Source organism: Cibotium barometz, chromosome 3, assembly GCF_041138505.1.
Source record: "Cibotium barometz isolate CiBa-2024 chromosome 3, ASM4113850v1, whole genome shotgun sequence".
NCBI classification, from domain to species: Eukaryota; Viridiplantae; Streptophyta; class Polypodiopsida; order Cyatheales; family Cibotiaceae; genus Cibotium; species Cibotium barometz.
The window spans coordinates 56,974,859-56,996,017 of NC_141048.1; the positions used below are offsets into that span (position 1 = coordinate 56,974,859).

General features: G+C 41.7%; 1 protein-coding gene across 2 annotated transcripts in view; it reads left to right on the plus strand.

Annotated features, from left to right (window-relative positions):
• Window positions 1–21,159, plus strand: part of LOC147640289 (callose synthase 3-like) — a 45,402-nt gene that overhangs the window by 11,181 nt on the left and 13,062 nt on the right. Inside the window, exons 10-29 of one of the 2 annotated variants that reach the window (XM_086778868.1) lie at window positions 434–560; window positions 699–836; window positions 1,273–1,349; window positions 1,436–1,523; window positions 1,676–1,801; window positions 1,897–2,014; window positions 2,448–2,779; window positions 2,961–3,013; window positions 3,103–3,163; window positions 3,399–3,483; window positions 3,608–3,657; window positions 3,766–3,852; window positions 4,565–4,774; window positions 4,862–5,050; window positions 5,344–5,513; window positions 5,642–5,765; window positions 5,891–5,985; window positions 16,901–17,036; window positions 17,152–17,303; window positions 17,382–17,491. In XM_086778868.1, coding sequence (XP_086634994.1) covers window positions 434–560; window positions 699–836; window positions 1,273–1,349; window positions 1,436–1,523; window positions 1,676–1,801; window positions 1,897–2,014; window positions 2,448–2,779; window positions 2,961–3,013; window positions 3,103–3,163; window positions 3,399–3,483; window positions 3,608–3,657; window positions 3,766–3,852; window positions 4,565–4,774; window positions 4,862–5,050; window positions 5,344–5,513; window positions 5,642–5,765; window positions 5,891–5,985; window positions 16,901–17,036; window positions 17,152–17,303; window positions 17,382–17,491 — 2,528 coding nt within the window. Of the gene's footprint in view, window positions 1–433; window positions 561–698; window positions 837–1,272; window positions 1,350–1,435; window positions 1,524–1,675; window positions 1,802–1,896; window positions 2,015–2,447; window positions 2,780–2,960; window positions 3,014–3,102; window positions 3,164–3,398; window positions 3,484–3,607; window positions 3,658–3,765; window positions 3,853–4,564; window positions 4,775–4,861; window positions 5,051–5,343; window positions 5,514–5,641; window positions 5,766–5,890; window positions 5,986–16,900; window positions 17,037–17,151; window positions 17,492–21,159 lie in introns of both variants that reach the window. The other variant, XM_086778866.1, reaches the window with a different exon arrangement.

Consider the following 21,159-nt stretch of genomic DNA (forward strand, 5'->3'; position numbering starts at 1 on the left):
CCATACTTCTCTCTCTCTCTCTCTCTCTCTCTCTCTCTCTCTCTTTATATATATATATATATATATATATATATATATATATATCAAATAGACATGTACTTGCATGAGTGGGTCTCATAGGCTGATTTCGGCCTCAGAAGACAATAATGTAATCTCTCTCTGTCTCTCTTCCAGAGAATGACTACCCGCCCTCTCTCTCTCTCTTTCCAGATGGACACAAACACTTGAATGTGGGAGAATAGGGGACCTGCCTAGATTGTTTTATAGTAGATGATATGCATTTGCTTTAAGAAGACTTGAATTGAGTCGATGATTGTAATATGTTTTGTTTCTTTGTGAAAGTTTATATTGATTCTTCACAATGTTAAGTTTATATTGATTCTTCACAATGTTATCAAGATTTCAATTTGAGCTTTCGCCTTCAATGTAACAGGCTTCCGAGTATACAGCAAGAAATACAGCAACGGAAGATTTTATACATGGGTTTGTTTCTATTGATTTGGGGGGAGGCTGCAAATCTAAGATTTATGCCTGAGAGCCTCTGCTACATTTTCCACCATGTAAATGAATTCTGACCAACCAAAATTGAGGAGTGCTATGCATGATTTTCCATTCCGACATCATGTTCTTTTCTTTTCAACACTTTCAAAAGCTTTTGTTTTTTTTCCTTGGCTTCTTATGGAAAAAACCCTCTTCAGATGGCGGGAGAACTTCATGGTATGGTGGCGGGGAATGTGAGTTCTGTTACGGGGGAGAATGTAAAGCCAGCCTATGGAGGGGAGCCGGATTCATTTCTTACAAAAGTAGTGACGCCCATCTATAACGTTATAGCTGAGGTAAGAGCCTTTTTTGAGTTTTCATCGGTGTATTTTTTGAACTACCTTGCATGGACATGAAACGACAGACACTAAACATCTTTCCTGCCCATCGGATGAGCAGAGATTGGACAGGGGAGATCCCTGCCCATGAAGGATGGGTGGGTGAGATGTCCCCTTTTCATGGGTCTGTAAAGCTCCTAAAAGTACTATGAATATTTTCTGGTTAGAGGTATATTAATTCACTTTAGTATGGTTTTCTGATTAGGGCAATATTTAATTCAATTTATGATTAGGGGTATATTAATTCACGTTAGTGTAGTTTACCATCATCATGTTCATGTGTGGAGGATTATGTCTGTAAGGATTCTTGTTATACCACAAACCTAGGCTCGATTTGATGATTTTCAGACAATTTTTTTTTAAAATTCACTGCTCATAAGCATGTGGATTTCAGGAAGTCACTGCTAACAAGAATGGGACAGCTCGACACTCGGCATGGCGGAATTATGACGATTTAAATGAATATTTTTGGTCAGTTTAAACAAACAAACTTAAAGCTTTGTGACACTTCTTTTGTTTTGGAAAATCTTAGTTAAACGGCTCAGTCTCTTCGACAGGTCTGTTGACTGCTTCCGTCTAGGTTGGCCCATGAGGAATGATGCTGACTTTTTCAAAACACGAGAGGAGAAAATGTTTCTCAGAGCGGTCGGTACAAGATAGCGAACAGTTTTGTAAGGTTTAGGGTTTGAAGTTCTATAATTTTAGGGTTGAGCCTTAAGCAAGTAGTTTTATAGGGTGTGGTGTTAATAGGTCCATGGTCTGCAATACTGGGTTTATGAGTCTACATACATGTGCAGAGCAATCTTGTCGGGAAGCGGAAACCTTCATGGATTGGCAAGACCAATTTTGTCGAAGTGCGCTCATTTTGGCATGTATTCAGAAGCTTCGACAGGATGTGGTCGTTTTTCATTTTGGCCCTTCAGGTGAAGAACAACTTTTTCAATGCCTTTACAAATGTCATTCCTTTGCATCCACTCATGTATTCTTATGATATTGATATCGATAAGTCTCCTTCCAGGCCATGGTCATAGTTGCATGGAATGGGTCTGGTTCTTTGGGTGACATCTTCGTTGGGGCTGTTTTCAAGAAGGTTTTAAGCATATTTATCACGGCTGCAATTCTGAGGTTGATCCAAGGTACTGTAAAAGCTACCACTGAGCTTCAACCCATGTGTGCCATTGTTCTAGATCTTCCATTTACAGTGTTATTTTCTCATGTCAAGCTTGTTTCACAGCCGTTGTTTATGGTAAGGATCATGGAAACAAGGCTTGAGTCATCATGAAGGCTCAAGGGGCAAGTGGCTGTGATACCAAGGGTTACAGCCTTGATACCCAATGTTTTATGGCAAGTATCACGAAATCCTTTCCCTTAACATTTGGTGTGAAGGTGGTTACATTTGGTATCAGATCCACTTGCCCTTTGAACCTTTATTATACAAAGCTCGTGCTGCACACGAGCTTACTCCTATGATTAAATTTTGATTCATTTTCAAAGTGCTAAGGCTATGCTAGCATCTTTCCCCTTTCAAATAACTTAGAGACCTAAGTCTTTGTTTTACGTTGTGATCAGCAATTGTGGATATCGGATTGAGTTTCAAGGCATGGCGAAGCATGAAATACACTGACATGCTTCGATACATCTTGAAAGTGGTTGTTGCTGTAGCATGGGTAATTGTGCTTCCTGTGTGCTATGCCCAGACATGGGGAAGTACCAGTGGGTTGGTAAGCACCTTCAAGAACTGGTTTGGGAAGTCCAAAAGCCCATCACTCTACATAACAGCCATCTTAGTATACTTGGCACCTGATGCACTCGGGGCGGTAATGTTCTTGCTTCCTTTATTGAGACGGCACATTGAACAGGCTGATAATGCAGTCGTGAAACTGCTTCTTTGGTGGGCCCAGGTAAAAGAGTTCCATGCATTTGCGAGTTCTCATGGTGTAGCTCCTTTTCTCCATTTTGATCAGAATTTGATAATTTAGAAATTATATAAAAAAATAGGAAATATTTGTGCATGTGATATGTTTGTCATAAAATGAGGAACACAGTAAAGATATTGAATAGCCCAAAACATTACTGGTGCAGCCACCACTGTATATTGGACGTGGAATGCATGAAAGCTCACTCACCCTCTTGAAGTGAGTTTCTATCCAGTGCTAACATATTTTTTTTGGGTTTCCACGTGTGGCTGTATTGAGTATCTTGCTCACTTAGTGTTCTGTGATAGGTACACTCTCTTCTGGGTTTTGTTGCTTCTCAGCAAGCTTCTGTTCAGCTACTATATTGAGGTGAGAACAATTTTCTCTGCCATTCTTGGTCAAGACTGCATGTATCACCAAGGCCCGCTCGTGAGACAGGTTGCCTGTCCATCACTGATAAGCGGGTGGCCTGGATGGCCCTGTGGTTGTGTATCCAGCCTGAATTTTTGAAGCTTAGTACTTTTGAACAATCATGTTGCTTGTGTAATCTTGTTCCACCATCCGGATGCAACTGATACTGTGAAAAACATATGGTCTGTTTCAGGTCAGGCCGTTGGTCCAACCTACAAAACAAATAATGCAAGCCCCTACAGCAGGGCAATACCAATGGCATGAGCTGTTCCCAAAGGGTGTGTTCTCCCATGAAGTGTATTTTGCTCATGTTGCACTCCAGTATCATGGTTTGCATAAATCTTTAACGTAATGACAAGGATTGTGGTCTCCTTAACTACTAATCATCTTTAAATGTTGCAGCAAGGTACAACTTGGGTGTCGTGGTTGCACTGTGGTCCCCAATTATAATGGTAAGAGAAAAGAAGAAAATTCTGATTCCATGGCTGGTTGTGAACACAGTTATTGGTTCTCTTTTAGCTGTCAAATGTTATGCTTATCTGAAGAGACATTTGATGCAGGTCTATTTCATGGATGCCCAAATTTGGTATGCAGTCTGGTCGACTATTTTTGGTGGTATAAATGGTGCCTTTTCACGGCTTGGTGAGGTTTGTGTTATTTCAGAGCCTTCCAGAAATTTTGAATGTATTAACAAGCTCATTTGGGAGGTAATGCAGGAAGCTTGTTTTAGCTATTGGGCATTGTCGATTGCTTTTGGCATAAACCTTCAATTTGTTAGTAACTAGATACCCTTACTAGTACTTTATTGGATAAACTAGTGGTGTCCCTGGGTCTCTCTCTCTCTCTCTCTCTCTCTCTCTCTCTCTCTCTCTCTGCCAAGGGCTGAGAAGCAATGGTGAGTGAACGACCTTCATGACTGCTGTGGGGGAGGGCAAGAATAGAGGCCCACCCCTGAGGGCTGAAAAGCAAGATTGGGAGAACCTTATGGCCCTCTTATGGAGGAGGGCATAAGTGGTGGTCCTCACTTCAATGAAGGATATTTGCATGCAGAAAGGCAGGTCTCTACTAATGAAGGGCAAATTCGTGTGTAGGGGATTTAAAGCTTAAGGAGGGGGGGGGGGGGCATGTGTAGGATGCAGGAAATAGTGGGCCTCCTTGCTTGTTATATAATTGATTTCACACACCATCAGTTCTTTCAGTTATTTTTGCTTTTCAGAAGATGTATGTTATAGTTAAGTTTTTGATTGTAAGCCAACTTACGTGCGATTTGTTTTATAATGTTGAACCTTGGAAATCAACGTTCTTGTTTTTTTTTTTGGGGATGATTGTTTGTACTCATTTTGTGCAATTCCATGGCAGATTCGAACCCTAGCAATGCTCAGGTCTCGCTTCCTGTCATTACCTGGAGCTTTCAATGCAAATCTAGTGCCTTCGCCCTCGGAGGAGAAGGCCCGTCGTAAACCATTTTCTCTTCGGAAAACTTATAGACCTCTCGATGAGCTCTTCAAACCTGCTGATGAGAAGTTGGACACCCACTCTGATGGGGCTGAAAGAACCACCGATGAAAAGGTGTGAGCATTGTTTGATAAAAAGCAATGTGCTTTCATCATCACCATCAACCGTGTGCTTAAAGTATTTCATGGATTTTTTTTTCAGGACCCTTCTAAGAAGACAAATCTTCAAGCGGAAACTGCAAAATTTTCTCAGCTTTGGAATGAGGTTATTGAGAGCTTCCGGGAAGAAGACTATATAAGTGATGGTGAGAAGGAGCTTCTTCTCATACCATATTCCACAGATCCCTCGATGAAGTATATGCAATGGCCCCCATTTTTACTAGCAAACAAGGTAAATTTGCTTTACTTATACTATTCTACCTGAACTTATAGGTTTTACAGAGACCACACCCCACCCCCTGAAACTCCTCCCTCCCCCCCCCTTACTGGTCACATATGAACATGGAGATCTCAGCAGGCAGTTCCTTTCGTCCCCTGCCCATCCAATGGGTGGGGTTGCTGTCTGTAAAGACGCTTACATCCTTGGACAAAAAGTTAACCTTAGTGTGGCTTCAACAACCCTTGTAATCATAGGCTTCTTCTTTTTTGTTTTGTGGGGGGTGGGGGTTGGTTGTTTCTTTGCAGATAGCTTTGGCACTAGACACAGCTAAAGACTTCACGGAGCCTGCTGAAAATGATGATGAATTGAACAAAAGATTCGATAATGATGAGTTCATGAAATGTACCATAGTAGAATGCTATGATTTGTTTACAGTCATACTACGTGTTATTGTGAAGGGTGAACGCGAGCGTGGGTAAGTGTTCAGCAAAACCATTTTATACTATTTGTTTGGTTACATTGGCCTGGTCTTCATGTCTTATCAATAACTTTGAAAGAAGATATTTATGTGATCACTTCTAAATGTGTGGACATGTTGTGTAGAGTTGTAGAATCTCTTATCCAGGATGTACAGAACAACATTACCAGCAAGAAGCTTCTCAAAAATTTCAAAATGAGTGCACTGCCTTTGCTTTGTGAAAAAATTATCGAGCTCGTGGAGATTCTGGTAAATTGTTCTTTTCTATGTGTGTGTGTGTGTGGGGGGGGGGTGGGCGGGGGGCAGAGGGGGTATATTGTAGCTGTTACTTTTGAACCATCAGAAATAATGCTTGTTTTTTTATGCCTTGCTAGAAAGACTCTGATCCAGGCAGAAACGAGCGGGTGACATATCTCCTGCAGGATATACTTGAAGTGTACACGAGAGATGTAAAGAGAGGGGATGAACTGTGAGTGTTTGTGTCTTTTGCAGAGTAAAATTTTTGCATGTACTACATGATTTCCAAATCAGTTGTGTTGAAATGTGTAGGACTTAACTTTAGTGTGTTGGGGTCTCCAGTATTTTGCATTTTATGTCTGTGCATGCGTATGTGCATGGCCATGTGTGCGCACGGCACGTGCTTGCATTTGTTCATGTATGCCTGCCAGCATGGGTGCGTGCATGTGTGCTAATTCATGAGATGGACTGAGTATCAGTGTCAATTGCAAAGTAAAATTTTTGCATCTAGAGCATAAACTCGAAACCTTTGTTTTTTGTTTTTTGAGAGATTGTATTTCTATGATATCAGAAATATAGCAGATCGCATCTAGCTCTCGCCTTCACCTCCAACTACCTGATCAAATCTTAGAGGCTAGCCTACGATGGAGGCACAAAGAGGCTTCCTAGAGCACCCCAAACTCATCTCGCAAGTTTCCCTTGCATAGAATCTTGTACGTTGATAATTGAAACCCATCAAGGAGCGATGTGAAGGATCCTTTGCAACAGAATGGTTATTGTTTTAGATGTCCAACCATGCTAGGTATTGGCTGTTGTCAAGTATGTAACCTCTTTGCTATATCCAGTCTTGGGATCTAGCATCTTCATAGGCGAAGGTATTTCTAGAGATCCAAACCTCTTATAAGCAAGTAAACCTGATGAAGGAGAATAGACAGTTACTTTCGTCAGTTGGATCAAGACTTTTATCCAATAGCTGGTGTGACTAAGACTCCCGCATACATTTTTCTCCCATCAAGATATTGGGTCCAAAAGGTCCTTATTGTAGGACGCCCATGGAATCCTTGCGAGAAACCTTCTGTGGTGGACTTCACCTTAAGCATTTTTTACCATAAGGTCCAGAAGGTTCTTATTGTAGGATATCCCTAGAAACCTAGCCAGAAAGATTAAGTCAAGTGTGCTACCACCTGTAAGGTGGTCCCAGGTGGAGCAAACTCATGTCACGGGCATGAAATCATGAAAAATAGTTGATGTGAAAAACAAGGTAATACTCATGATCGTGAGTAACTTCAGTTTTTTACGCCCAAAAAAGTCCTTGTACTGAGCGAGAAAGGCACACCCAATAAGTCAATAGAGTCCCAGGATTTATTTCATCATCTTAATTCAAATTGAATAAATATTAATGATTTTCAATTTAATTACGACATAGACTAAAATAAATAAACAAATAAATTAATAAATTATATATATATATATATATATATATATATATATAGAGAGAGAGAGAGAGAGAGAGAGAGAGAGAGAGAGAGAGAGAGCAATTGTTGACAAGATCACCTTTTGATTAGCAAGAGGCTTACAATGGCAATAGCCAACAAATGGGGTTATTCTTTGTGCTTGGGATTGGATACAACAAGTGTGATGAGAGAGACTCTTTATATAGAAAGGTCTTATAGTTGACCGATTGCTCATGAAGTGGTCGACAACAGCCCACGACCTATAAACATGATAAAATACAAGTGTGTTTAATAAAAAAGGCCATGTTCTCACAGAGAGGTGCTAACACCTCCTCTGCAGCTCAGTGTGTGAAAAAGTTTGAAGAAGATAAGTTGATGATGTAGCATTATATGGTAGTGATGTGTGTGAACACACTTAGGACCGTCCGGGTACTTTTTTCCTCACTATGAGGTTTTTTTTCCCGTGCGTATGTACATCTTCTTATCTACTCATTTTGGGGTGTGTACTTATCTTTTGTATTTGGCACACATTTGTTCATTCTAATCTAGTGAGTTTGTGTGCTCTCAAGCTTCTCTATCTTGTGTGTGTGCATTGTTGCAATCCTAATCCTAATTCCAACAATTCGTATTAGGGCTAGCTTCCTTGACACTTGATCTAGTAGTTTGCCTTCCTCCTCACGACTCTTTTTTTTTTTTAGGTGTCTCCGATTGAGATACCCTCTTAGGAGAAGGTGTATACCGTATTGTGTTCGCGGCGCGATTCAGGCGCCTTTGGGACACCGCAAGGTTACTGCAGACGTTCTGGAGAGGTGTACTAGAGCCTTTCATAGACGTTGCATTTCAATACAAGAGATGACATGGGCATCAAACAATGCATAAGACAGAGATAAATTAATCACCATGAGAGGCCTTGAGGAGGTCACCATGAGAGGCCTTGAGGAGGTATTTTTTTTGGAATTTAGGTATACTATAGCTTTAGACTAGATTTAGTTATTAACACAAATAAAAATAGGAGAATTCTCAGGGCCATGAGTAGCTAAATCAATAGAGGCGTCAAAGGCAGGTAGCAGTCAGTCATTATTAATGGCATAAATTTTATCCAAATCCGACCAAGATCTCATATGGGAACAAAAATGGTAAGTATATCTAGGGGAATCAAGATGGTCCTTTCCCAAAGGTCTGTAATTGAAATCTCTAAGCAACTTAATGTCTATTTTCCAACTTAAAAATCCAATGTCATACACTTTACAGGTGATTCAGTCAGTGGGCAGTCATCCAAGGTTGCATTCAGTGAATACTGAGTACTTACAGTGTGTTGAAAGATTTTGCATTTGGTAGAAAGTCATAGCTGGTAGTAGTGTCTACAGATTCAGTCAGTAGGCAACCATCCAATGTTCTGGGTACTTGCAGTGTGTTGAAAGATTTTGCATTTGGTAGAAAGTCATGGTTGGCAGTAGTGATGTATTCAACATGTTGTCTGTTGAGGACAAACTTGATGGGACTAACCGTCCATTGTGGTTCTATATGATGAGGCATGTATTGGTTGCTAAAGGCTTTTGGAATGTGGTCAGTGGTAGTGAAACTCGTCCTGTTTCACAACTACTAGTGCAATCACGTACTGTAGAATCTGATATAGATGTGGATTCTCCACATGCACTACTAGTACCTTTCACTGTTGCTTAAACGAGATGGGATGGAAGAGATGCAAAGGCACACGCATTGCTTGCACTTTTTGTGAAGCGAAGCATTATTTCTCATATTCGGTCATGTAAGACTTTAAAACATGCATGGGATGCACTTGTTGCATTATACCAGGTGCGCAATGAAGTACGTGTTGCATATCTGCGCAAACAGTTGGAGTCTGAGCACATGAATGAGAGAGACTCAATGGACAGCTTCTTGACCAAGATCAAAGATTTTAAGGAGCAGCTTACTAGTGTGGATGAGATATATCCTAATAGTACATTGGCGTCCACAGTTCTCAATGCATTGCCGGATTCTTATCAGAGTTTTGCCTCTACTCTTAGAGTCATGATGAAGGGAAATCCAAATGCTCTTACATTTGATGAGCTGGTTTCAGTACTCTTGCAAGAAGAGCAGTCTAGGCAAAATAGATCTAATATGTGAGTTGGTGACCAAGCTTTTATTGCATAGCTTTTTCGCATGGCGGCTATAAGTCAAAATCAAAATTCTCAAGTAAGGATGCTGAGAAAGAAGGTGATAAGCCTAAAAAGAAGGACAAGTGTTAGGGCACTATATACATGATTGCAAGAAAAGGCTAGAGAAGGAGAAAAAGAAAGAATTGGGCATGGCTGTGGTTTATGCATTTACACGAAGTACAGAGAAGAAGAAATCTATAAGTTTTACTCAAGATAATTGGGCATGGACTGTACATTGCAGTTATGATCCTTCTATTCATGATGTATGCATGTCAGTGGTAGAATCGGATGCTTGGTACTTTGACAGTGGTGCTAGTAAGCACATTACTTCACAAAAAGGTTTGTTCTCATCTTTGGAATCTGTCCCAAGTGTAAGAACCGTCACAAGTGCAAATGGTTCTTCATATCGTGTCAAAGGAGTTGGTAGAGTTTGTTCACTAATGCAAATGGCGGTGCATTTACTCTTTCAAAAGTTTTATATGTGCCAGGCATTGAGAAGGACTTGTTGTCAGTTTCAGCCTTAGTCTTGTCAAGCTTGACGGTGAAATTTGTGGATGACAGATATACAGTTCAGGATAGAAATGATGGTTATTCTATCATTGTCTTAGGTACCTTGTTTGATGGCCTATAGAAGATGGATGTATTTGAGAAGTTGCAGCATGATGCTTGCTCAATCTCTACGACTCGTGCTATGAGTGATGTAGAATTATGACATGCACGATTTGGCTATCTGAATTATGGCAGTTTGTTATGTCTTCAAAGGCATGATATGGTGTCTGAGTTGCCAACTCTTGAGACTCCTACTAGACATGTATGTGGGGTGTATTCTTGGTAAAATGCATCGGACATGCCGCATCATTTTCAAAGGATGGATCTGTGAGAGTTGTTAAGAAATTGCAGCTTATACGTAGTGATGTATGTGGTCCTATGAGGACACCATCTATTGGGGGATATCTCTACTTCGTCACTTTTATTGATGATATCCATTAAAGCAGAGGTCAGAGGTTTTTATGTGCTTTAGGCACTTCGTATCCATGGCTGAAAATGCATGTGAATGTAAAGTTGGCACTCTTCGTTCAGATCGAGGGAGGGAGTATATGTCCAAGGAATTTCATGCATATATGGTTGAAAAAGGCATAAGACGTCAATGTACAAGGTCATACACACCTCAACAAAATGATGTGGCTGAGAGGAAGAACATGTTTCTCATGGAGATGGCACATGTATGGTGAAAGTTCAAGATTTACCTCATGGTTTTTGGTTAGAGGCAACTATGTGCGCAAACTATGTGTTGAACAAATGTCTTGACTCCTACCAAGGATTTGCAGTCTAAAACTCCTTATGAAGCTTGGCGTGGTAGGAAGGTCTTATGAAGTTGTGTAAAACTTGTTTAAGGTCCTTGTTTTGGGTACTATACTCCCCTTCCCCTCGGCGGTTATGAAACCTTTTTTATACTCTTGGGCTTGGCAATGAAACGTTTCGAAACGCGTTTCAAAAATATTTTTTATGAAACTCTTGGCTACTATGAGTGCATGTAACATTGGTATCAGAGCATCACGTTGGTGACTTGACTCGACTACCTAGAGAAGTGAGCATTTGGTGGATGGTAATACTGCGGTTCGGAAAAACACCCAGGTCTCTACCATGTCGAGAGGGACATCGCATTAAGAAGAAAGCCAATTGGAGGTGATGGAGCCACAAAGTTTCCAACGTGACCAGATGAATAGACACGGTATAGGGCAAAGAACTGTTGTTTCTTTTGTCATATTGTGGGACACAAGAGGAAAGATTGCACTAAGTTTTAGGCTGAAAAGTATGCCAAGGCATCCACTTCTACAGAAGAGACCGTAGCATTTCCATCCACACCTCCGCCATCAGTCTCTAATGTTGTTTAGCCATTACTCACTTTGAATTCAATACCAGTAGTGGAATTTGATGATAAGTAGGAGGGTGAGGTTGAGGAACATGAGAAGGCTCTCATCTATGCCCATGGCACTGCAAGGGGACATCACTTCATTGTTCTCTTTTACATGGGTAGTTTAGAGGATGCCATTTGTCTGCAATTGGCAACCAAAATAAGCTGTATCTTGGTTCCTTACCATTTAGACGTGGATGGGTTTATCCCTGGTCTACGTACACACATTTCTCATAAAGCTCAACAATTTGAGTTTTTGGTTTAGAGGGCAACATTCCAGTGGGATTTCATGGTCTCTCCTCTTTTAGGGTTGACATGATGCTCGGGATTCAGTGGTTGAGACAGTATGTCCCCATTCTTGATTGGAGTCGGGACACTTTCACTATCGTTGAAGGTTTTCTTGAGTCCATCATTTTTTGCGGGGATTGGAGCATTCTTGGAATTTCACTCATTTTCCACATTCAAGCTCAACAACCCATAAGAAAAGAAGCAGAGTGTGTGTTGCCATGTGTCTGCTCTCAGTCTAATGCAGTTCAGATAGCACTCGTAATGGAGCAACGGATGGTTAGTAGTTGTCTAATTACAATAACATTATGATGCGAGATAACCTCCCACCCAATATCCCACCTAAGAGACCTGAGGACCATTGCATAGAGTTGGTTCTTGGTATAGAGCCTTCCATTTCCCTACCTCCTTTCTAAGGCATTGGAGAGTGAGCTGGAGCATCAATTATCCTAGTTACTCTGGTCTGGATTTGTTTGACCTTTCTTCTCTCCCACCCAATCTCCCATCTAAGAGACCTGAGGACCATCGCATAGAGTTGGTTCTTGGTATAGAGCCTTCCAACAAGTTCCCCTACCGCCTTTCTAAGGCATTGGAGAGTGAGCTGGAGCATCAATTATCCTAGTTACTTTGGTCTCGATTTATCTGACCTTTCTCCTCTCCTTTTGTTGCTCCCATTTTGTTTGTCCAAAAGAAGGATAAGACCGCACGCATATCTGTGGATTATAGGGCACTAAATACGCTAACAATTATGAATAGATTTTCCATGCCTAGAATAGAGTACATCCTAGAACGACTCAATGGTGCAAATTTTTTCTCTAAGATAGATCTTAAGAGTGGCTACCATCAAGTTCGGATCTTTGAGGTTGACATTCTAAAAACCGCCTTCAGGACACCGAGCGCAGCCACTATGAATTTGTGGTGATGCCCTTTGGACTCACCAAAGCACGAGCGACGTTCAACAAGATGATGTCTCGGGTTTTTCGGGATCTCATTGGCAAATGTGTCTTCCTCTTTCTAGATGACATCCTTATCTTCTCAGGGATTGGAGAGCAACATGAGCGAGATGTGGCACAAGTTTTGCAACTCTTGCAAGACAATGAGTTGTTCATTAATGCAAAGAAGATTGAGTTTGGAGTACAGGAAATCCATTACCTTGGATACATCATTAGTTCATAAGGTATTAGCCTCGATCTTGAAAAGGTACAGGCCATTCATATTCCCATGAAATCCGCTCATTTGTGGGTCTTTGTTAGGCCTACAACACACACATGGACAAGTTTCTTGATCTTGCAACATCTCTTCTGAGTCACCAGTTTTGAAGTTGGCATTATGGGATGTTTCTTTTGAGGTAATTACTAATGCAAGTAACCTTGCCATTGGAGCTATTTTACAGCAAGATAGTAGGCTAGTGACTTATTATAGCCGCAAGTTGAATAATGTCAAAGAATTAATTGGTGTATAACAAAGAGCTTTTGGATGTGATGATAATGCTTAAACATTGGAAGCGCTTCCTTTATAGGAGGAACTTTAGAGTTGAGACAGATTACCAAGCACTTAAGTGGTTGCAAACCATGCCCAGTGTCCAATGGAGTGACTTGCATTCATTCCAGTTGGAGTTAATTGTTTCAGGGGAATTCAGACATTGGGAGTCCATTGTGTTGGAAATTGAAGTCAAAGACTTGGATAGCATGAAGGCATAGTATCCGGATTTAGAAGAATTCGAGACTCAATATTAGTTGGTCCTCAATTCAGAACCTCTACAGTAGACGAGAAGGTTGGTTGTTTTTCAAGAATCATCTTTTTGTGCTAAAGGAAAAGCGTCAAGTCCTTCTCCACGATGCCCATGATTCGCTTGTCCGAGGCCATAGGGGTATCGAGAGTATCTTGGAGAAGTTAGAAGGGTCATTCTATTGGCCTAAAATGCGATGGGATGTCTACTAACAGGTCCAATCATGTCAGATATATCAAAAGGTGAAAGTTCCTCATACATAATAGGTAGGGTTACTTCAGTCTTTGTCTATTACTAAGGGTCCTTTTCACGACATGAGTATGGACTTCGTAGCTCTCTTCCCACCTCAGTTGGATCTAGAAACACACAAAGTATGACAGTTGTGGATAGATTCAGTAAGCTTTGCATTCTCACTCCTTGCAATAAGACAACCATGGTCGAAGACATAGGTTAGTTCACTTGTTCATTCGGTTTTGGTATCCCATTGATGTTTTGCCACTAACAATCACATTAGACAAAGATTCTAAATTCACGTCCCATTTTTGGTAAGCATTGTCTGACAATTTTGGGACTAAGTTACATTTGTCGAGTGCATTCTATCCACAAACAGATGGCCAAACAGAAATCTATAATCAATTGGCCTTTCACTTTGTGTGGTGGTTGAGTGCGGCCTTTATACACCATCAATAGGTACACAAGAAGAAGACACAGTGGGATCAGAACTGGGGGATACTAGAATCCGAGCTTTAAGGACACCAATCAGACCTGCAACTGTCCCTAGTCCTCAAGCTGACTCAAAGGACACCTCAAAACTGATCTTTCACCTAGAGGCCTCTCCTGACCACAGTTGACATCCAACTGACCAAAAGCTCTCCCAGTTGACACAGAACTGCCTCCTAATGGCTTCACTTGTCCCCAGACAGAAAATTGTCCTTTAGGACCCTTCTGTTGTCCTCTAGTGTTAGCTTACTTGAAAGCCACAACATCAAGACCTCCTTGGATCCTATGCCCACTCTCTTTTGATCCAGCAGATTGAGATTCCCGACAGACTTAGAATCCTCCACTGAAATTGAAACCTCTCCAAATGTCCTAAGACATTCGCAGGCCCTCAAGCACCTCCAAACTTGAAGGGATCTCACATTGGAGACACCTTGTTGACATTGCAGACACCGAGCTGTCTTTGAAATGTCTATCCTCTCAAGGACGACCAAACTGACTCAACTGATGGAGATCATTTCTCCTCTGTGTCAGCTGGCACTTGTAAACCCTCAGAACACTCAAACCAAACCAAGATCCAACCTTATAACCACACAGTTGACAACAGATAGCGCATGGCTACCATAGAAATACTCTGAGCCCACAACCCTTCTTACTCTTGATTGTCGACAGTCCCAAGACTGCCAGACTGGACTCACAAGCACTTCACACCAACTCAAACAAACCATAGCGAGGTCCCCACACCATCAACTGACAGATCCGAAGCTCAGCTGACACAGAATAGACTCTGTACGCTATCTCATTTGATTCTGACATAGAATCAATTACACAATCATCAGATTGGCACACACAGATGCTTTATCTCCTCAAACTCAATGAAAATAATTCTCACTCCACAACAAAAACATCAAAGCAAAGGACTATGCATCCAAACTCACTATTTGCTTCAGATATACAAGAACACTGTAATTTCTCAACAACCTCGAGTCTTGGGCACCAAGAAAAGAAGGATAACACAAAAGAACTCAAGGATCCCCTCAGGAGGGTCACAACAACACAGTTCTAGACTCTAAATTTGCTGTTGTGCACTTCAGGCCCTCCTCACACAAACAACGCTCTGTCGACAAGAAGCAGCTATTGTCGAAGAAGAATAGATCTGGACCAAGTCTCTAACGATGGTGCTGCACAGAAGCTCTAGGAAACACGCATCCAAGCAGACTCTGGTCTTCAGCCCTTTCCCTGCTCTGACCCAAATAGTTCTCCCACACTGCACCTAACTCTTCTTTGTAAACTTGGAAATATATGCAGGAACTCTATCTTGCAACAAACAGATTTGCAAGAGCCCAGTCAACCGCAGATGGCTTCTTTTCTCTTTCTTGTGGTAACACGAACCATTTTCGTTGGGATAGTCCGTTCAAATGATCTCAATTTTCCTTCTTGAACCCTGTTGCCGCTTCAATTCCCTCTAGAACCTATGTTGCCTGTTGCCTTCGTTCGTCCACACTCTTTCTATTTTCATTTGCGCACATGCTCTGATCCATTTGGATGCGATGGGGCTTTTGGCGTCTTGAGATCCATTTCACACCCTATTATATACATAGCATCTATCCATACATCATGTTTAGGAGGGGCTATGGATTCATCTCATAACGTTCTCAAGTCCTACTGCCATGGCCAACAGTCGAAATGGGAACAATATTTTCCATTGGTTCACGCAATCCTAAATGACACTCACGCATCGAGTATAGGCTGGACGTCGTATGAGACGACATTTGGTCTTCAGTTCTAATCTCTTTTTACTAGACATGCATTACCATTTCCAAAGGCCAATAAGACAACCGAGACATTCTCGGAACTCATTGAGTCTGTTAAGGTGCGCCTAACCCAACCCCTTCCTTTCTCTTTCTTCCCCTCCCTCTTATTGAGACCATTGTTTAGCCTATCTTTAGCCCAATGAATGTGTTCTTTGGTTGATGCATCTTTGTTACTCTTCTCTCTTGCCATTAGTGGCTACCACCAATACATCCCATCCTTCATTACACTTCTCTCGGATGTGTTACTTCATGATGGACTCAAACTGCAAAGAGGACTTCTTACATATAACTTTTTTACCCCTTGGTAGGATGCAAGGTGCTCTCACAAACAATAACTCGTCAAACATAAAAAAACCACTTGTTTTTAATTTTGTAAACTTGAGGGCCTTAAAGATTATGCATTCTATGTGTGCATGCATGTTTGTGTATTATTGCATCAGATGAGCTTGAGACAATTTTCACCTAGAAACCGCAAGAGAGGTTGAATCATTGCAAAGCCTCACTCTAGAGTCTAAGATCAATGAAAGACTCTCATCAGAAGTCCATGAAACTAAACAAGTCCTAATGAAGAACTCATCTCACACTAATCACACAAAGGATTTAAACTCATTGAGAACAAGGCTGAGGGAGTGTCTGTGGCTTGTACACAAGTGGAGTTTTCAAAGCTATCACATAATTATCTGTTAATCAAGAGAGGTTACATGCTTAGATAGGTTTAGAGAAGCTTCTTCATGTGACACCTACATGCCACCTAGATCACATGTGACACCTTAAGTCTACCAAAAGGTAGATCTACAACTCCTAGTAACTCTCACTTCACAAAGAATTGTAACCTTAGAAGAATTGTAACTCTCATGTGACACCTACATGTCACCTAGAAAAACATATGGACGAAGATCATCCATAAATTTTAACAGATTTGTGAGTATTAATACCTTTTGCAGATTTTTTCTTGTATTGCAAGATCTCTTTTTGATTGTGTAGGACTTAAGTTTTGTGTGTAGCATTTAAGTAATTTCTATTTGCATGTCGTTTTAAAAAAATGCTGGAATTTGTTACTGTTTTGGTGTTTAGAGCGATTCTAGACCCGAGCCAAGGGGCCCATCTCAGGAGATTCGAAGGACGAGTGGACAATCTTTCAATCGAAAACACCCAGCTGTTTGAAAAGAAATCAATTGAGTATCCTCCACCTGAGTCATTGATTGAAAAGGTAAACTTGTAGTTAAACTCCCAAGCAACATTTCTAACAAATGTCACGCTCTAAATGCAGTCACCTGATACCTTTCTATACTACCAAGTGTATAGCATGTTAATTTGCTTTGCAGATCAAGAGGCTTCACCTGCTGCTGACCATAACAGAGTCTGCCATGGACATTCCCACCAACCTTGAAGCAAGGCGCCGCATTGCATTTTTCACAAACTCACTTTTCATGGACATGCCTCCCCCTCCTAAGATTCGCAACATGCTTTCCTTCAGGTTTCTTTTTGAGTTAATGAGTGCACATCAAGTGGCACTACATTTGGCCTTATCTCTTGTTTTTTGGTCTTCTTTCAGCGTCCTTACACCTTACTATGGTGAAGAGATACTGTACACACGGAAAGGGTTGGAAGAAGAAAACGAGGATGGTGTCTCGATTCTTTACTATCTCCAGAAGATTTATCCAGGTGCGTTTATTCCGATACTCTACGTACAGCACTTAATGGTCGGTTCTGTACCTGTACAGCACCTTACCTGCTGTTCCGTACAGCACGTACAGTACCTAATACTATGTTCCATATGTGCTATTCTGTATGCGTATTTTAGAAGTCCCAACTCCGAATCATTTGTTTCATGGATTCATTTGATTGCACATTGGGCATATGATATGAACATGTAACAATGCACCAAAGTTTTGTATATCGTGCAATAACCTGAATGTGTTCATGTATGTATGTGCTTGTGGATTTGTATTCATTTAAGTATGTATGTTTGTATAATGTGATGGGATTTCCGAAACCAGAGGAGGAAGAGTCTATTGCCGTCTATTCCGTTCAGTCTGGATGGCAGATGGAGATGGGATGTACAGGTGATCACACCTGGCTATGTGATCTGTCCAGTGAGAGTAGTGGGTCGCTCTGGGAAGCGTTGTTATACTGACCCTTCCCTGATGATGGTTACTCATGCTTCGTTTTGCGTATGGCTAGATGGTGGATGCCCTATCACATATTTACATTGGGCCTGTGGTGAGTGGGAATGATGCAACTATAACCCCATGAGGAGCATACCTTTCTGCAGCTACACTGTGTGTAATGCCGCTCATGCTTAGACAGACCTAGAGAGTTCCCACTCTTGGGCCTCATTGGGAGGTGTAAGACATTACACCCCCCATTCAAAGAAGATTTTGGTTGAGACTCTGGCACTTGTACAAGATGTGTGATGTATCTTATTTCTGGCTGTTTCTACACGGTGGGTTGCCCACCAACTAGTTGAGATCTATTTTTGGCATGGTCCCCTCTTACATTACGTGCCCAGCTTCCGAGACATTGTATCATTGTTTATCGGAGTGCAAAGAAGCATAGAGGATAGGGGTATCTATAATCCAGTTCATGGGCAGATTGTGGAGTGATCCTATCTTTATTACATGGGGTGCTATTGCATGGTTGACTCAGTCTGTCCCACAACTTCTTTTTGAAGGCAGGGGAGCAAAGCCTGTTGTACTCATTTGTAGGACATAGCTCAGAGATGTCTGCTTCAAGGTCACCGCGAAACGTTTCACTATTGAAACGAAACGATGCTGAAACGATTTATTTTGGAACAAAACGTTTCAACACCAGGTAGGTGGACAATGAAATGTTGGACCGAAACGATCATATACATAAAATGTGAAGGTGCTGGCCAATAGTTATAAGGTGATATTAGCATATTTATCATCAATAAACGAAGAAGACATACAAAAAGAGAAGAGAAAAGAACAAATAGGATGAAAGAAGGAAAGAGAGAATTATAAAAGCTAAAAAGCGCACAAAATCACAACCTTTTTCCCCACATGAAATGATATGGTTTCAATCTGCACATGAAACGTTTCACCACCGAAACATGAAACGAGTTTCAAAGACATCGAAACGAGTTTCATGGTGACCATGGTCTAATCCATGAGTCATGATACACAACCTTCATTGAGTATTGACACAACCTGTAACATGCGGAAGCTTGATGGGTAGAATCAGTAACTTCAATGGACAGAATTTAACAGTCTTTTGCGACGAAGATAACGCCCAAGATAGAGAGATAAGTGCATAAATATATATACATATATAGAGAGGGATTCGGACATAGTATTGGGTCCCGAATACCCTCTGTAGAGCTGCCACCACAAATGCTGTATTTGCTTCATTAGAATGATGCAAAATCTGTAAAAATCTTTTGGTTCTTGAACTTGCATGGCTGGACAGGATGCACAGGCTGAAACCGGCCTCTGATAGAAAACCAGAGTGCGGTAAGAGCTAACACCCGTCCACTTGTAGTCTAGATGATAAACAAAACACAGATTGGAGCTAGAGTGCCCAAATCTGAAAACACAACGACACCTGTTGGCCCCAAAGCTTGGCGCCCCTTGCGGTATTTCTTTATTCCATTAAAATAATATGTATGGCTGAGTACAATACAAAAACCAGCCAAGAGTTTACACCTGTAGTCCAATCTGACTGCCCACAAATCCTTCTCAGCACAGAGGATCAATGCACACAGATCTGTGTCCTCAAGCAACACACTGTGCCTCCCTCTGATCAGCCAAGTTCACAAAGCAGGCCAGCCATGGGCATACATCTGGCATAACTCATAAGCATGATACATCTTCTCAGCTCAACATACATATGCTGTTCAATCCCTGTCTTAATCTCTTGTCAATCTGCCAAACTCCTCCTCTCACAAGGAGCCAGATAACACATACCTGTAGCAGACATCAAGCAATAGAAAGAGAGATAGATGAACAGAGTCAAGGCTTACCAAGTTCAGCTCGTGAAACAACTCTGGAGGAAGCAACAGCACTAATCTGTGCCTGCAGGCACTTGAACCCACAATCCTGCTTCACACGTGTGCTTGCACTTGCCTGTATCTTCCTCCTGATGCTCACTCCTATGCTGTCCTTGAAAGTACAGATCTGAAAATCAGCACTGTACTTGATTGTACCGCCTCGGGATGCGTGCCAGGCGTTGTACTTGCATAAAACAGCCTGCTGTCCACTTCTGTACCAGCCTGAATCAGCCTGCACAGGTCTGTCCAGCACCCAGAGAAGCACCGCCTGCACCTGTACCTGCTGTACTTGACTGCCCGTACACTGTACGGCAGTCGTACAGTAGGGTTTGGGCTGGAAAACAGGCTGTACAGCCTGTTTAGAGCTTCTGCGCAGAGTTCCCAGCAACAGCTCTGTGCGCCGCCAGCAACAGATGAGAGAGAGGGAGAGAAAGCTTGCGTAGTCCTGGCCGTACAGTGCTGTACGGCTGGTTTCCTCAGAAAAACAGCAGCACAACTTCTCTTCAGCAGTCGCCTCCCCTTCCTGTGCTTTTCCACGCTAGTTCCTCATGCGCATGAGGGAAAGCTCCCCTTTTACTACACGATTCCCAAAAAGGGAAGAGAGAGAGTGAAGAAAGAGAAAACCTCCTTCCCAAGTTAATCCCTAGGGCCCCAACTTAATAAGTTCCCTAGGGCCACTAAGGCCTAGGGGCAACTTTAATAAACATTAAAAGTTAATGTTTTAATGTTCCCCCTTCACACCTAGGGTTGTCCACACATCTTTAAACACTGTCCGGGCACCCCCCATGTGAATCATAAAATATTCTGACTTTGCAACAACCATGCCCACACTTGTCCTGCTCCATTTTCACAGGGCCATGACATACCCCCCTCTTGAAAGATGGCAAGCGTCCTCGATTGCATTCTGGTGATGCATCAAAATATCCAAAATGAAATATACAATATGGCAAGATCAGCGTCCCAATCTCTCTGAGCCATACACAAGTATCCATATTCACTGCAAAGCAATGGCATAGTAATAGTCCAAGTTGTATACCACTATGAACCATACATATCCACAAAAATCTCCATGTGACTAGTACACATATATCATAGAAGTCCCATAAACAGATGTACTGTCAGCCTCAGTACCTTCGGATGAGATAAAATCTGCACCAAGCAACCTCTAGATGTCATCTGAGCCTGTCTGTATCAAGGGAGTGGAGGTGCTACCCCCCTCTTGAGCATCAGGTAATGCTCCAGACCCATGCTCTGCTGAACCTGAATGAGCCACAATAAGAGTCGGCTCTAACTCAAAGGCATCGAGATAAAGTTGCAAAAC